The sequence below is a fragment of the Branchiostoma belcheri genome, unplaced genomic scaffold (genome assembly GCF_001625305.1).
Source record: "Branchiostoma belcheri isolate BF01 breed outbred unplaced genomic scaffold, Haploidv18h27 scaffold24, whole genome shotgun sequence".
Lineage (NCBI taxonomy): Eukaryota > Metazoa > Chordata > Leptocardii > Amphioxiformes > Branchiostomatidae > Branchiostoma > Branchiostoma belcheri.
In genome coordinates, this window is record NW_017803843.1 from 1,693,425 (window position 1) to 1,711,212 (window position 17,788).

The 17,788-nt window shown below is 46.1% G+C and overlaps 2 protein-coding genes across 2 annotated transcripts in view; one reads left to right on the plus strand and one right to left on the minus strand.

Moving 5' to 3' along the window:
* Nucleotides 1-130: 130 nt before the first annotated feature.
* Nucleotides 131-14,078, minus strand: LOC109471066 (sushi, von Willebrand factor type A, EGF and pentraxin domain-containing protein 1-like). Its single transcript, XM_019770254.1, is given in 34 exon segments — nt 131-392; nt 664-787; nt 936-1,081; nt 1,277-1,381; nt 1,572-1,656; nt 1,658-1,708; nt 1,711-1,736; nt 1,899-2,059; nt 2,207-2,367; nt 2,589-2,725; nt 3,014-3,125; nt 3,262-3,383; nt 3,505-3,678; nt 3,841-4,020; nt 4,312-4,479; nt 4,731-4,901; nt 5,056-5,226; nt 5,457-5,627; nt 5,869-6,039; nt 6,166-6,336; nt 6,525-6,695; nt 7,053-7,223; nt 7,432-7,602; nt 7,777-7,947; nt 8,179-8,349; nt 8,564-8,734; nt 8,985-9,155; nt 9,402-9,572; nt 9,723-9,896; nt 10,089-10,259; nt 10,873-11,043; nt 11,194-11,354; nt 11,578-11,750; nt 13,810-14,078. Coding segments are annotated over 33 exon segments (4,962 nt in total). The 5' UTR covers nt 13,810-14,078; the 3' UTR covers nt 131-255.
* A 112-nt stretch (nt 14,079-14,190) lies between these two features.
* LOC109471065 (sushi, von Willebrand factor type A, EGF and pentraxin domain-containing protein 1-like) overlaps nt 14,191-17,788 on the plus strand; it is a 14,780-nt gene continuing 11,182 nt past the window's right edge. The window contains exons 1-5 of the mRNA XM_019770253.1: nt 14,191-14,306; nt 14,578-14,744; nt 15,062-15,243; nt 15,572-15,745; nt 16,238-16,411. Coding sequence (XP_019625812.1) covers nt 14,590-14,744; nt 15,062-15,243; nt 15,572-15,745; nt 16,238-16,411 — 685 coding nt within the window. The 5' untranslated portion in view covers nt 14,191-14,306; nt 14,578-14,589. The remainder of the gene's footprint in view (nt 14,307-14,577; nt 14,745-15,061; nt 15,244-15,571; nt 15,746-16,237; nt 16,412-17,788) is intronic.

Genomic DNA, 17,788 nt, shown 5'->3' on the forward strand with positions numbered 1-17,788 from the left:
TCATAATTCTGATTTTCCATATTATATTTTGATTACATAACACAATTACATAACACAAGTATGATCATGTGAATATAAGTAAACAAATTTGAGTTTTGTGTGTGTCGGGCACTTGTCAAAGAAAACACAGTTTAGCCGTACACATAATCCTGTTTAATCGTTACATTTACACCAGATGTCAGTATTTTTTATGAAAAGACAAAAGAAAAGTTACATGAAACAAACATGTATCATTATGATGGGAAACAATGCCCCCTAGGTTTGCTTGCCGATCTGACATAAGTAGAATCTCTTGCTTTTACACGAGGTGTCATCCCAGCGTTGTTGTGCTGCCAGCCAGAGGTGCACGCAGTCCTGGGACCGAATCCTGGCACCTCCGTCATTGGGCTCTCCTATAGAATAAGAACATGTTTGTTCAACTTGTTTGATCATACTAGATATATGTTCTTGACATGAACATCAACTAGACATGCATATATTCATGATAATAACAGAGAGAAAACAATATCATTACTGAATGATATCAGAACAATGATACATTGTCTTTTGGTAAATGTATTTGTGTTGAAATGCACATTGGTTCATTGATATGGCTCAGCTTAATGGATATCTTCATTACAATCCCCTACCTCTGGTAGGGCTACCAAATAGTGCTTTACTGACCATATGTCCAGTAGGTGAAGCTGTCCAGGCTGGATCCATCAGCCCAAAGGAATTCTCCCTCAGTCAGCCGGTCATCTAGTCCTATCCACATGTCCTTTCCACTGTAGTTCTCCATAATGAAATCCTGAACACAAAAAGTTTCTTCAGACTAATGCAAACAGGTATCACTGCAAAGATAAACAAGTGAGATGCGAGTGCAAAGGGCTAGAGTTGGCCACAATATACCTGGACAAGCAGGATAACTGAGATCAGAGAATGGTAATGTAGTTCACCTGAGTGTCCTTGTCCTTGACCATAGCGAGCAGCCCTCCATGCTGTCTGCAGGTCTCTCCAGCAGCCCTGTAGGTGGCTGTGGTGTTGGACACCAGGTAACAAGTGTCTCGGAACAACCTTGAACCAAGGGGGCACTCTATGATGGCTAAAATATACAAAAGTCTCCAAATTTAATTTGCAGATCCATTCAGACATCATGAAAGAAAGAAAAAAACAAGAACAATTGTGTCAAATGTGGCAACTCGAAATTTAGAGTCAATACGGTATACTATTCTCAGTGTTTTGCAACTTGAGCACTGAGGATTTTATTCAGGTAAGCCAAAATGTCTCCCAAACTTACCAACGCATTTGTCGTCTTGCTGGATATGACCTGTTGGACATTGACACATCCACCCCTGGGATGTCGGTACACAGGCGTTTGGACCGCAGTTGCAGTCTGAGTATTCTGAATAATCAACACATAATGCATTATTTTACAGGCAACAGTCAACTTCTTGCAATGGCTGTGTAGCTAGCAGCTTTGGCATCAACATTAACATGATAAGGAGTTGAGATGTTATTGTCTTAAAGCACTGGTAATACATGTAGTATGGAACTGTACCTTTCTCATTTATATTAATACTTCAGGAGCCTACCTTTACACTGGCTTGGGTCGCTTGTTCCCTCTGCTGAAGTGGTGGTTCCTTCTGGACAGGACTGGCAGGAGGTCTGGGAGCTGTTTGGTCTGGTACGTCCCCACTGGGCAGGGGCTCACAGTCTTCGGACATGGGGTCAATGGAAGGACCCGGGAGGACAGGCAACTAGGGGAGAGACAGGGCAAATCATGAATCTTCAACATCATGCAAACAAATGAATAGGCAGAATTCAAGGACTTGAACAAGACTTGAATAATTCTTTTATGTAAAGAATTTCTGCTCCAAATGTTGCAACCAGCAATTTAAGTCCCGTCAATGTTAACTCACAGCATCCTGAGTCGGTAACCTTCTCCAGGAAGCCCACTGGACATCCTATAACGGGGTCTGAGAGGGCAGCGCCTGTGTCTGCGATGGTCAGGTTTTCACCGTTGATCGGAACATGGAAGGTACCAGATGTCAGAGCTGTTTTGATGTCAAGAGCAGATTTCCTGCAGGATAATAAGTCCCAGTTACACAGACATGCGGTACAACCTTTCTGCAATGATTGTTTCTTATTTCAACAAATTGTCAAATAAACAGCCACAACTTTGATGTATCAGCCACGTCATTTATGTTAAATGTCATGTTTTTTAAACCTGATAAGTGCATCCACATCCGCAGGGAGGGTGTTCGTCTGTAGAGACAGCTGGCTGTTGTCCTCTATGTAGAGTTGTATGGTGATGTCAATCACAGTCAGGGGGGAGATGTCTCTTCTCCTCCTGGTTCTCACTCCCGCATCAACTGAGATGTCACTGATCTACAGGGAGGATAAAAAAATGTTTCTTGTGGTCTGAAAATTCTCCAGGTATAATTTTACGCAATGTTATATATTAACTGACTCACAAACTTTCTAGTAAACGTATGGAGCTACCGGAGCTACTCTGTAGTATCGTTATGTCAAAGGTTTTCTATGTGACAGTTAAACTGTAAAGGGCGTTCAGTTACAACAGTGTACACAACTTGTGGACAGGTCCTTACCCTACATGGCGGCAGACACAGCCCTTGTCTCAACAGTTCTGTCCTGATGTAGTGTCTGATCTGGTGCAGGTTGGGTGAGGTAGTGCTGGTGATGGTCAGTCCTCCTATCATTATCATGGCGAACGGATTCCACGGGTCTGTTAGGAAACAAGCAGGCATTATATGTAAATACAAGTGTTCAAACAAGTTTTAAAACTTCTGTCGTAGTTTCTGTGACAGAAATCTGCCCAACAAGCCGTTACTCCTGAATAACACCATGATTGTGCAATCGCCGAAGGGCTATCTACACTGTCTTTCCGAAGCGTCTTTGCCACGCTTGACTAGTATTCACATAAGGCCACATAACGTTAGCCAAAGTGTATAAGATTAACCACCAACAACGGAAAAGTTAACAAGGCAACGTATTTCCATATAGAAGTTCGTACCCTGGCACGCTGAGACTGAGACGAGCTTGAGAAGGTTGGAGACTCGCGTCATCCACAGCCAGCTGGTGTGGTCTCCGCACTGGTACGTCACCACACGGCCAAGCCCGTACGACTGTTGGAAATAATCCATGTATTGATGTATAGATTTCTGTATATCTAATATCTTTATTGATGTAAAAAAAATTTTTTCGTGAAGCGGTTATCTACTTGACTGATATTGACTGATATGTTCCGCTGTTGAGTCTTACCTTTGGTGGGTTGCAGTGCATGGTGCAGAATTCTTTATCCTCTCCGCCCGTCGCTGCCGAGTAGCACACCTTGTAGCCATCATTGGGGTTTGCAAGAACATCTTTGCTGCACAAGTTGTCAGCTAGAAAGTCAGACAAAAACAACAACGCTATTTATTAAAGGACCACAACTTGCTATGCTACTTCAGGCTACATAAATAAATGCTGATCATGTAAAATTTTGTTGAACTGTTGACAACCTACGTTCACAAAAAGGCACGTCTCCGCGCCAAGTCCCGTCCGCACCGCAGACGACATCACCTCGGGAGACCAGCCGGAACCCGGGGGCACAGCTGAAGGTTGCGACATCGTTGTAGCACGACTCCGTGGTCGTGGACTGGCCGTTACGGATCACACCAACCTCGGAACAACAAACTCCTGATGGGGAATACATGTAATTTTGTGTGATTCGGATTAGAGAAAACCAAGCTCACTCTGAAGATGATAGAAAGATGAACACCATCAACATGTAATTAACGCGTCTTTCAAAACCTTAGAAGTTTCGGTTCGAAATCATACACATTTCCCAAAGCTACTCACTCTCACAGACTGGCAGGGCTGACCATGTACCATCCTCTTGGCATGTTGCAGCGGCGCCTCCTACCAATTGATGACCGGTGTTGCAAGAGAAGGTTACGATGTTTCCGAAACAAAGCCCGCCGTCTCCCGTCTGGACAACACTGCCATTGGCAATGGTGAGGGTCTCATCACAGCAGATCTCTGTAAGGCGGAGTGTTCTTTAGCAACTGGCTTAGCTCTGGTTTATATTATCTTGACATGGACTAAACAGCATGATGAGAGCAGAAGAACTGGACTTCCATTTATCAAAATTTAACTAGTGGATCTGGATTTAAAGACTAGTTTCTAGCCTATTTCTACCTCTCTGATTGCTAAGCTCCAATTTGCATAAGACAGAATGCGTGGGGAGATTGTGTTTTATGATAGATAACTAAAGCAAAAATACATGTAAGTGATGTTTCGCCCCGGGAATGAAAACTGTCTGGCTCTTACTCTTGCAGGTAGGTGCGGGTTTGTCCCAAACCCCATCCTCTGTACACGTCAGCTTGCTGTCCCCGACTATGGAGTACCCAACATCGCAGCTGACGGAAACGGTGTTGTTGAAGCACGTATGCCCAGTAACCACACCGTTCTCAACAGTAAGTGCGTTGCAACATTTCTCTTTGGGGAGAAGAAGGCATGATTGGATAAATATGAACATTGTGAAAAGGTGACACAACTATACCTTGCCAATTTTTCCTTGCATATGATGAAAGTTGAACTTTTGTTGAAATGATTACAGCTCTAAAAATATATGTTATGAGCTATGGCTACAGGAAATGGTGTTACTGACAAGTATCACATCGCAACGAAATAAGTTGCCTGTTGGACATTCTACGATCTAAAATGGTACAAATTTCCTCAATGCGTACTTTGACAAAAAGGCTGGAGGCCGGTCCACGTCTGGTTAGCCTGGCAGGTCCGGTACTGGTCGCCAACCAGCTGATAACCAGCTGAGCAGGTGAAGGTGGCGGTATCCCCGTACAGGTGGCCACCTGTCACGGCGCCGTCTGGAATCACGTCCAGAACTGGGCATGACTTCTCTGTGGAGAAGACAGGATAGCGTTAGCTAGACAAGGTAAATCAAGTAGAGTGTCTTGCTAACGTCATCTTACATCCTAATATCTAGATGAAAACTTGTAAGTAACTAACGCTTACTTATTAGATATTTCATTTGATAGTGCACGTTGTACTTACTCTGACATGTCGGTGTAGTGCTACTCCACGTCACATCTGCTTGGCAGACAGCAGTTTGGGATCCCAGCAACTCGTACCCCTCATCACAGGTAAAACTCACGGCATCTTCGTACATGACGCCACCTGTCACGTGGCCGTTGGTAGGCGGCGGGAGAGATGAGCAGCTGATTCCTGTTGGAATAGAAATACGTTTTTTAACTAAATATTTTGTTATACCCTGTTTCGTAATTTCAATGGGCAATGAAAAGTTTACTAGGTTATGTTAGATTCAAGATTTGACCCGAAGGTATCACTAGAACGAGGGATTACTGAACACGTAAAGCCAATCGACAACACTTAACATCACGGCATTACTCTGCCGTTTCTGGTTGTAACCTATGTTCACCGGTACCGGTACTTACGTCTACAGCTAGGCTGTGTCCCACTCCATGTCTGGTCGGCTCGGCACAACCTGGTCTGGTTCCCCTGGAGTGTGAACCCGGGCAGACAGGAGAACGTGACGGAGTCTCCAAACAGACGGCCTCCTGTTGACACACCGTGATCTATCACTGGCAGGAGCGGGCATTCCTTTCCTGGGTAGGAAACACATCCGTGATGATAATGATTGTTGTAAGACAAAAAAGATGTACGCTCAGGTGTCCAATTATACTTCCTGCCAGAATTTCATTTCATTCCCATGCTGTGAAACATTAACAAAAAACTACTAAGTATTGTTTTGTAATGCAGATTCGTGACACACTGTGTCACTTTTAATTTCGACGGATCAGAAATTGTTTCTGAACTTGTGTTTAGTCTGGTGACAAAAAGCCTTACTTGTACAGGCGGGCTGAGTGCCGTTCCACTGCTGGTCGTGCTGACATGTTAGTGTGGAGCTTCCCGTCAGCTGGTATCCAGCCGTGCAAGAGAAGGTGACGGTGTCGCCGTACGAGTTGCCGCCGACTTTGTTCCCGTTCAGGGGCGCGTCCAGACCGGGGCAAGATATGGCTGGAGATGGGAAAGAAAAATCATGTCATTGTCAGGACTGTTCACGTATCACAGATGGTTTTGACATTTCTTAGTGAAAGAGTGGAATAGACGTTACCTTTGGTCGTTATGACAAGTCGTTCTCACCTGTACAGGTTGGCTCGGTACCGCTCCAGGTCTGGTCGGCCTGACACGTCCTACTGCCGCTCCCGCCCAGCTCGTACCCAGGGTCGCACGAGAAGGTGACGACGTCACCATAGTGATTCCCGCCCGTCACAGCGCCGTGATCAGGAGAGCTCAGCTGAGGACATTGCTTTCCTGAGAACACGGAGGAGATGGTCCACTTAGTGCACACTACTTCATAACTACTTTGTAAGGACGTTTATACGGAATGATCAGTTGTTAATTGTACCCAACAAAATAGATTTGCAAATACCGTACCTGCTTTGTAACTAGTACAACAATTTAACAGAAACCAGGAAGAATATATAAGAAATGTAACCCACTCTGACAGGACGGCTGGGTCCCGCTCCACTGCCGGTCGGCCTGACAGCTTCTCTCCGAGCTGCCCACCAGCAGAAAGCCGTCGTCACAGCTGAAGGTGACCGTGTCCCCGTACCGAGATCCTCCGGTCATCTGTCCGTCCGACAGGGGCGGCAGGGACGGACACTGGACCTCTGCATGGACAATCAGATTATTCAAATCAGAATGTCAGAGTAGCACACACAGTAACCGTATAGTCTCTTATTAGATAACCGTAGTCAAGCTTTAAACTACAACCTGGAATACCACAGTCTTTTATAGCTGTTCTCATGTTATTTGATGAGCATACAGGCAGGGGCGATAATCGAGGTAATGGACACCATCTCTCACGATGCAGAACGTTCTTGTCTGCGTATCGTAGTGTTTTCACAGTCACGATAGTTGCGCAGGTTGGTCAAGACCTTGGTGCTGAAAGAACCTTCAGAAGGCATATACTAGATGTCCAAAAACACTGTCGTCATGTTAACGACACAGACAACACCAGTCCTTACTCTGACAGGCCGGCTGTGTCCCGCTCCACTGCTGGTTGGCCTGGCACAGCCGACTGGCGGACCCCACCAGCTCGTACCCAGGGTCGCACGTGAAGGTTGCTGTGTCTTGAAACAGGACTCCTCCCGACATAGCACCGTTATCCGGAGCTGACAGCTGCGGACAGCTCTTCCCTATTGGAAGGTTAGAATGGTCTTATTAATGACAATACCAGCCATTCTAATTACAATTTAACAATAACGATGTGTTTGGAAGGCTATTCCTTTACAGTTGAAGCTTTGCGCTATTCTCACAAGAAATTGTGAGAAGATGATCTTGTTTCCTTTAGCATTGAAGCTCACAAGATTAAAACGAAACTAGAGACAAGGCTGCAGTTCTTACTCTGACATGTTGGCTGTGTGCCCGACCACTGCTTGTTGTCCTGACAGGTGCGCGTGACGTCACCCACCAGGCTGAACCCTTCGTCACACGTCATCACAGCCGTGTCTCCGTACTCGTTACCTCCGGTCACCTGGCCGTGTAGCGGCGGGGGGAGCGCGAGGCAGACTATTTCTACAGGTCAAGAACATTAGAAATCAGCTTGCCGATCGACATGATAAAATGAGGATTACCATCATTGCAATATTGCCGAACAGAAGACATCTGTTTGGCGTTGAATTAGACAAGATTGCGTGAAAGTTTTCAGCCACAGACTATGAAGCCTCAGTTAACAACAATACTACGTACTTCTGCAGGATGGCGCTGCTGCAGACCAAGTCTGGTCGGCTTGACAGGTGATGCCAGAGCTGCCGAACAGCTCGTACCCAGTGTCGCAGCCGAAGTTCAGCGTGTCCCCAAAGAACGCACTGCCGGTGCTGGAGCCGTGCTGCGGTGCGGACAACGTGGGGCACTGGACCTCTGAATGGAACAATGGAATAGTACTAGTAACTACCTTCAAAATATACTAACGCCTCTCTGGTCTAGTTAAGGAGGTTTGTTCGAGGTAACCACTTACCCTTACTGTTGCATGAATCCAGATAAATAATGGAAAACATTACATTTTTTACGAATCTCATTCCAGCAAATGTGGTATTCTTATTTTGTACCACTGTCTCTTTTGCTCTGGTTAAACGCCTGAAGTAGACCTACTCTGGCAGACTGCAGGCGCCCCGCTCCACTGTTTGTTAGCCTGGCACGACCGTTCACGGCTGCCGCTCAGCTCGTACCCAGGGTCACAGGTGAAGGTGACCTTGTCCCCGTACGAGTTCCCTCCGGTCATCTGTCCGTTTGTCGGTGGCTGGAGGACTGGACACGTCACCACTGAAGGTCAGGGAAAACGCATGTCATACACCTGTATTGAATCTTTTCTTGTATATTTCAAGTGTGTCGCCAAACACGGAGAGGTACGTGCTACATTGTATAAGCCAACGAACACTTTGTCTTACAATCCCTGATATCTATAGTTCTTGTCCTCACTTTTATATCATAAGATACAGTGTCCAGACAGTATGGATGTTTCTGTTATCACACGTACGTTGACATGATGGCTCATCCTGACTCCATGTCTGGTCGGCCTGACACACGGCGGTGGCAGAACCCTGCAGCTCGTACCCAGGGTGGCAGGAGAACGTGACCGTGTCGCCATAGAGACGCCCGCCGGACACTTGGCCGTTAGTCGGGTCGGAGGCGGCCGGACAGGCCTTTCCTGTGGGGATGAAGACTGCTGTAAATCATACCACAGGGTAACAGGGGGTAACCTGACAAAAGACACCTGAAAGGACATTTTTGTATACTTTTGAATTCCAAAAGTACTCTTTCCTTTAAGTTAAATCAACTCTTTCGAAGACTGTCTCTTCTTGGACGAAAAGATTTGGCTAAGGTTTGTCATTAAGCAGTGGAAGAAAGTTTCCTTTGATTTTTGATTAGTTAGTGAGTGAGTGAACATCTACACTGACTGTCGCATGTCGGAGGTGTGTCGCTCCACGCCTGTGAGTCCTGACACGTCACAGCGGCAGTCCCGCTCAGCTGGTACCCGGCGTCACAGCTGAACGTGGCCGTGTCCCCGTACAGGTGGCCTCCCTGCACCGCGCCGTGAGGTGGGGGGTCCAGCACTGGGCAGGCATTTCCTGACAAGCAAGGAGATCATTATTATTAGAAAAATACAAATACATTTAGACCAGTCAGATGTGATCAGGTGTCATGATCATGTCTATTATAGCATACGTGCAACATAACATCTATTTACGAAAATATAATTGGTGCAGAAAATACTGTTCTCTGTCAGGCTAGTGTTACCACCTCAAATATGTATACACACAATTCACACAATGAAATGTTTTAGCATCGACACTATCGCTAAGAAACAGCCGTACTTGAACACGCGGGCTGAGCTCCGCTCCACTGCTGGTTGGCCTGACAGGTCCGCCTGACGTCACCTTGCAGCTCGTACCCAGTGTCACAGGAGAAGGTTGTGACGTCACCATAGGCGTGTCCACCTGTAACTTGTCCGTTGGCTGGAGATGACAGTTCCTGACAGAGCTTTCCTGAAATCATCAAGCAAAATATTTTCATTTGAAATCCGTTACGTTATACAATGGAAAGTAAAATGGGTAATTCACAGCATACGTTGAATACAACGATGGTTGTATGAATTTACTTTCTACCGTACGCCACACAGAAAAGTATTTACTCACGGGAGCAGGTTGGCTGAGAGCCCGTCCAAACTTGGTCGGCCTGACACGTCCTGCTGCTGGACCCACTCAGCTCGTACCCAGAGTTGCACGAGAAGCTCACCACGTCGGTGTAAAGGAAGCTCGTTCCCTGAATCCCACCATTAGCTGGGGCTGTTAGGGTGGGGCAGCTCTTTCCTGCGAATGTAGGAAATGGCGTGTTCCAAGTTACAAACGGACAGCCAAACAAAGCGACTTCAACGTCATACCACGCAGTACTGACTATATCAAGTTGGTAAAAAATGCAACGGCTCTAAAAAGGAAAGACGAGAAGTTGTTTTTGTATGCACTGTACCAAAATTTAACTTAAGATTAAAGCGAATTGATTACTTGTGCATGTAGTCTGGCTGCCGCTCCAAGTCTTGTCAGCCTGGCAGGTGCGCGTGGCGTCCCCCTGGAGGCTGAAGCCGGTACTGCAGCCAAACGTCACCACGTCACTGTAGTAGTAGCTGCCAGATATGGTGCCGTCAGAAGGAGCACTGAGGTCGGGACAGCGGACTCCTGTCAGGGGAGAGTTTTTTATGTGACATGTTTACTTTCCAAGGTTATTCCACAGTCAACGGTGCCAAGTTGAGTTGGCTGGCACAGGAATGCAATAAATCCGTGACTTTCAATGCTCTGTAGAACAATGTACCCAGGGAGCCAGACTCCGCGGGCTTCAGGCGCAATACTAGTACTATACCGGCCTCCCTTGCATTGTATTACATTACTAGTAATAGGGCCGGTTATTTTCCCCTTGGTCTCAGCTCCCCCGTAGCGATAATTTAGATAGGAGGGCGCAGTGCTCTTTGCTACCAAAGGGAACCGGCTAACGGTAAGATACTAGTCTGACTCCGGCTTCCAGAATAAGAACAGCTAATTAGGCATTGCAAAAAAGTGGCAGATAGCCCTTATTCATATCAATTTCATATCTTATTCATATCAATGCTTTTACAAGTAAAAGTTAAGAATAGTGAATAATTTCTCATAAATAAGTATTTCTCGTAAACCATTCTGCAGTTTTCGTAGATTTCAGTTTTCCACACGTAAGTAAAGGCAAGACCAGGAAGCCTTGGAAGACTAGCCCAGCAGGGCTAAAAGGTTTGAAATGAAATGAAATGACCATGGCACTTACGGCTGCAGGACGGCCTTGATCCGCTCCACTGCCCGTTAGACTGGCACGTGATGGCAGAGTTGCCGCTCAGCTCATACCCGGAGTTACAGGAAAACGTCATCCCACAACTGTACGTTGTGCAGCCGCTGTTGCCGCCGTTAGTTGGAGCGGTGATGGCCGGACAGGAAATCCCTGGGGAAATTTTCGGTCAGAATTCTTTCTCTCTACAGATTAATTACTAGAATGGCGAGAGTTGTTTCTTTGAATCTATTTTTTTTTCAAATTTACCAGATGAACAGAATTGGCAATGTAGAAAGATGGATAAATTCTCTGAAATCTCACTTGTCTGACAGCACGACCCAATGAAGCCAGCGGGACAGCTACAGCCTGAGGACGCTCGTTGCCCTCCATTTTGACACGGGTTCGGTCCGGTACAGGCACATCGGGAGGTGGCCGGTCCCGAACAGTCCGCACCGCCACAGGACGCAGCTGGAGACTTCGTTCTACAGGAGGAAAAGTATACTAGTATGTACTTGCAACAAGGTGCTTATATCATTTCGATCATTCCACTCATCTTTTCTATACTAGTGTCGTGGTTCAAGATCCTAAAACCGCCTCCTATAGTTACAATAATCTTTTAAAGCTGTGATATGAATCTACAATGTCGGGGACATGTCTGCACCTTACTGATAGGTTTGAACAATGATGATGATGTGAAGTGACTACCTGCTACACGGAGCAGTACCCCCTCCACACGAGGCACTACACGTGCCTAACGACCAGCCGCTCCATCTACAGTTCACCACGGGACACCTGCGGCGGCGGCGGCGTCTCCAGCCGTCCACGGCCGTCAGCGACAGGAACAGGACCACGGTCAGGAGGAACACGTGAAGTCGCATCTAGAACAGACACAGCAGCAATAGACGTGTTGATAATTTAGTTGAATAGACTGTTTTAAAGTAAGCCAATGGAGCACTTATACAGGGATCCTCCATGTATTGTAACGACAGTTTTTTTTCTGCCGTCCTTAATGAGGGTCTGCATGCTCTTTTCCGTAAGGCGTAGGCGGCTTCTTTATAATTTCCCGTAATTCGTAGGGAAGTCATTTTATTTACCGTTATTCGTAGTGAAGAGGCGAAAATTTTGCGTAAAACGTTGCCAGCCTTCCGGAAATTTAACGTAAAGCGTTGCGAGCCTCCATAAATTTAGCGTAAAGCGTTATCAGGACCCCCCATGCAGACCCTCCTTAATCTCAAAGCAGGTATTGTGGGGCAAGATTGCTGTGGTAACTTTTTTAAGGTAACCGGGCAGTCAGATTGAGGTCTTTTCTTCCACAACAGCTTGGAGATTACGTTATCGTCACATTTGGCGCAATCTATCTGAAGTTAAACATTTGTTCTTGTTTGACGTCATGCCAAAAATCAAGTTATGTACGTGTACGTGCAGCTCAGATTGTATTTCCGGTCAAAGTCTCAGAGAAGTACAGCAACTCATTTTAATAGAAACAGGGTTAACGTTGACTCACAGTAGTTCATTATTTCAAGGGGGTTTCCAGGTTGCCCAAAGCTGATCTGAGAGCGCTAAAGAGACGTTAACACTGCATGAGGAATGGCCTGAAACTTAGAGGAAATGGTTGCGGTGCCAGTGAGGCCATAACCGACAAATGTCTATCACAAGACTGCCTTAGCCCTCGTTTCACGCCTGTGTAAATGTGCTGTGGACCACGTGCCGATCTGATGAAATATGTTAACCATTAACGCCAGCATCCTTCCCGTGGTGAACACAATCAGTCCTTGAACAATTGACTTTGTTGTACTTTATGGGCTTTCTGGTAATGAGATCGTACATCAGACTACGTCACAAGGTTTCAGAGGCTTGTGTTGTGTTGGACGGCCAGTAAGGTTATAAACAGGCTTTTGGAACGCAGACAAGAAACCTTTGTTGTGGTGGTGGAGTTGCGAAATACCAGCCTTGACTTTGATATTCGTACACAGGACACGTTTCCAAACATTAATGTCCACAGTGCATTTTCAGTACTTCCTTGTATGGGGTGGATGAACATTGTTTAAGAATTCACAATGAGAGGTAGTTTGGCGAATAGACGATACTACCGTATGTCTACTCAGCCTTCAGGGCGTTTAAAGTCTTCCCACCCTTTCCAAGTAGGCCACAGCTTACAAGGAAGTTTGAAAAGTTACCGACTCAGCCTTGGATGACGTCCAGGGAGTGACGCGCAGGAAGTGACGTCAGTACTTCCTTGTTTTCGCAACCGGTAATGACGTTATGTTTTAATCAGAACGGGGATTGTTTGCAAATTTTCATTGTTCATTGTATGTTGATTAACCCAATGAGTAATCTGTTGGGTGTGATCCTTACATATTTCCTTCTTTGCTAATTAAAACGCACCCTGAAAATAGATGGCCGGTGTATTACTTTCAACCTTGCATTGCTGTTTTCATGCTGGATATCGGAAACAACTGTTAAACCTCACTTTTTTTTTTAATTTTTCCTGCTAAAGCAGCAATATTTCTCAGGACCAGTTATCACAAAAGTTTGCCTTTTGACCATCCTTATCTCCCCCTTTCCACACGTATTCATACATTTATCGCTGGGAAAACCACACATCAAAGAGTTATCAGAACCAGCTATCAATGTTTGATTTGATTATCTCCCTGTCCCAACACCGGTTCAAATTCTTCCCTTTTGGAAAACAGGCACACAAGAAAGACTTATGAGAAATATATTAGAACAAACTTCGGTCTTATTTCCACACAGTCTGGTTACATTTCTTACCGTCAAATCACAATGAAAATAAATTTCCAACACTGAATTTTGGATTAAAAGTCCAATGAGACGTTAATCAACTTAAATCAAGCCGTCCTGATAATATTTCTTGTCATCAATTGCCGTAAAATATACACTATAGTATATAGATGGCAGTACCTGCGCTTTGCTTACCTTGTTCAGCTAGTCTGTCAGTTGGTCCGAAAAGACGATTCCGTTGTGTCCTGTGACAATAAAGAGATGCCCACTAGCGATCAGACACTGCTGTGGCAGTAATTACAAACACACTGATTAACACAATGATTTTGCAGTCAGGTTCCGTGGTAGCGTTAGCCTTGCGGTATGAGAAGTTGGTTTCTCAGACGTCCTAACTTATATTGTGCACAGCACCAAGTCCCGCCCCAAGACGCACCCCTATTCCCAGGTGGGGCTGAGTCAATACAACAGAGCTGGTACTTGTTGTTACTTCCTGCTGCCTACCGAACTTCTTATCGGTGTGACCCTCGAGCTCTGACGAATAGCATATGCATAGCGTCACCTAATTTCCTGACCGATATCGCCAGATAAAGAGGAGTGAATCAGGGCAAATCTTAAATCGCCACCGGCTCTCGGTCGTGAACACTCGCTTCCTTGTTTCTCTCTTTTTGAGTTGACGTTACAAAGACAGGAGGGTAAGTTCCTAGTTATCATTTGGCCTTGAACGTTTACGGTATTAACCATGTACAAAGAATTCAATCAGGCATTTGCTTATAATAATTACCTAAAATGCAGCCTCTCAAGCGCATTAAGATCCAATATCAACCTTACAAGAATTGTATTATAGTACGGCAACAGTAGAGGTATTGTGGCCTGACGTCTTTCTTCTCTCACGATATTGTAAAGGTACAGAGCGACCCAACCCAAGCGGATAACATTCAGAATCTGATCCAAAATTTATTCCAGGGTTTCTCAGACATGAAACTTGCCGTAGTCCTGCTCGCCGCCCTGCTCCTGCTCGGGTCCTCGGTGGACGGGTGGCGCCGCCGCCGCCGCCGAAGTTGCTCGCGGGTCGACTGTGCCTGGGGGGAGTTTCAGCCTGTCGGCTCTTGTAGCTCATCATGTGGTGCAAAGTAAGTTTCTCTGTCACTCCCTGTTTACACAAGTTATCACAAATGCTGGTTGATGTTTGGAACGTGATAAGTGACCACGTACATCACCCACCTGTTTTATTTTAACTCTTGCTTGCCTGTCCGACGAGTAGTCAGCCGTAGGGTGGATCGTTTCCATTAAAAGCGTGGCTTATTAACAGCGTGGCTTATTCACCGTTGTGAAAAAAACGTTGTGAAAAAAACGTCACTTTTATCTCTATAACGCTTCATATTTTCCCAAAAATGTTTGATGACGACGACGGCGAATTTATAGGGAGTATTTGTTTATTCATTTCCAGAGGCACGCAGTTTTACACACGTTCGGTGAAAACGCAGAGTTCTTGCGGTGGGTCCAAATGTTCAGGCTCGACGTTCGAAGTGCGGGAGTGTGTTCCCGCGGTGCCCTGTCGTAACGGCGGGTCATGGACAGGGTCCACCTGCGCATGCTCAAAGGCATACACCGGATCCTGTTGCGAAACCAGTTGAGTCTTGATTTATTTGCTTCACGTTCCGGTTTTTCCCTGAGTGGTCTTAGAAACCATAGTTAAGAAAACTTACAGGGACTGTCTTCTTCTCAGTGAGTCATCTATTCTCTCTTACACAATAAACACAATAAATCAAAATTCAGTATGATAAAGGACACACTTTCCGTCTTTCAACAGCATTCACATCCTGATCACATCAATTGTTCTTAAGTAGCAGAGTAAACATTTTTTCTGCATTAGGTACAGGCTTGGCCGAAGATACAGAACCGTACAAATTGTATGATACAGTGTTGAGATTTCTTTCCTGATTTCTCCCCCCTGCAGAGGTTATCTGTCGTCCTTTGGATCCTCCCATCAACGGAGACGTGTCCCACCCTTCCACCGGATATGGCGACAAGGCCACGTACTCGTGTAAACCCGGCTTTGAACTGGTCGGCGCCAAGATAAGGACGTGTGGTGAGAACGGGTACTGGGAAGGCTCCAGTCCTTACTGCACACGTGAGTGGCATACACACTTGTTGTTGCTGTTAGGGAGAACCTAATTTAGTGTAACCTTAATGGATTTAACATTTATGTGGCTTTTCGATCTAACTATCGGTCACATACGTCGGTGAAGGTATTGACTTGTTTAACTTTTGTTTCCTTTTGGACTTCCAAAAATTGTCTTCACTTATGGATATCAATCAATAGTTCGTGCTTATAAACCTGCATTTCTCCTGCGGTCTTTTAGCGTCACTGACGAAAGGTAGTACCTTAAACGTTTGACCGTTTCCAAAATCATATCCAGTTGCTTAAGTAACTGTCTTTGGCGTATCGGTTACATACTTTTGATGACGGGGCTAGACTTAGAAAATTGAAGAGTAATCAACTCACCATAGATATTCCCTAAAGGGCATGAATATCTTTTAGTTCCTTAAAAGATATGGGAAACCCAGATGCGATGTGAAAACAGTGCTGATTAAACATTTCACATCTGACACGTATCTACAGGCGGGCAGTGCCCCGCGCTTACCTTAGACCCCAACGGAGTTCTGTACGGAGGAACCTACACAGAGGACGTCATCAACATCGTCTGTAATCCTGGGAACGAGCCGAACGGAACCATCACCTCTCTCACCTGCAACCCGGACCACACCTGGAGCCACGCCCAGCCGTTCTGCTCAGGTATGTTTTAACTGAGGCCGTGTCTATACGGAATCACCCAAACCGCGATTCGGGTAACTCACATTCCTCACATCTGGTCCACGTGCTACACACACCTGTGAAACCGTGTCCGAACACAATACGCTTGAGCTACATTTATTACTGTTTGATGATAACACGCAAGGTGGCGTGTTATTAATGTCAGAAGTCAACGACCTGCTTACTGATGCCCCCCTCCCAGCGTATCTCGGCCGAATGCCGACGTGGTCCCGCCAGAGGCGGTGAAGCTCGCCCTAGAACGGACACATTATTTGACCATTACTGCTCTTTAAGTTGCTGCCACGTAAAAGTTGGTAATGCATATAAAAAAAGAAATATCACCCCGTAATCCATGACCAGGCGAAGTCACATTGAAATCACATTGCGTTCAGACGCAAATCGCGATGCGGGGAAACCGATTCGAAACCACCTCTAGAAGTGGCTTGGGATCGAGGCGCTTTCAATGTGATTTCGGAGCGTTCACATGGAGCCACTTGAAACCGGCTTCGGGGTAAACCACATGTAAACCGCCTTGGGTGATTCCGTTTAGACACGGCCTGAGAAGCCATGTCAAATGTATGAAGCTGAAGCTGGCAGTTGCAGCGGCATCGCTACATAATACCTAAATACTCAATTGTCTGTTGAAAATCTCTAGAATATTGTGTAACAGTGGGGTTTATCCTCCGCTAACTGACCATGCTAAATGGTCGTGCGACCTTTTAGTGTAGTGGTTAGGATTTGGCGCTCTCACCGCCAAGGCCCGGGTTCGATTCCCGGTGTGGGAACCAGTGTAAGAAACCAGGAGGAGACAGTAGAAACAGATACAAACCCCTTGGTCCCGGGCCGGATTCGAACTCACGGCTCCCGGGCCACAGGCAGACGCTCTAACTGAGTGAGCTAAAAGGTCTAGACCCCTTGGCTGGGTCAGTTGGTAGCGCCTATAAACCCCCAACTGTTACACTACTCCCCCTTTTCTTTGCAAGATTCGTCCTCGAATCTTCCGAATTCGACATCCCTGGAGCGGCACTCTTTGCCAGAACTCACAGGGCCGGTGTGGGAACCAGTGTAAGAAACCGAAAGGGGCGAGCAGGTCACAACCGGGAATCGAACCCGAGTTGTCCGCTTGGCGGTCACCAACGCTAACCACTACACTAAAAGGTCGCACGACCATTTAGCATGGTCAGTTAGCACTGTTACCGAAAGGGGCGAGCAGGTCACAACCGGGAATCGAACCCGAGTTGTCCGCTTGGCGGTCACCAACGCTAACCACTACACTAAAAGGTCGCACGACCATTTAGCATGGTCAGTTAGCACTGTTACACTACTCCCCCTTTTCTTTCAAGATTCGTCCTCGAATCT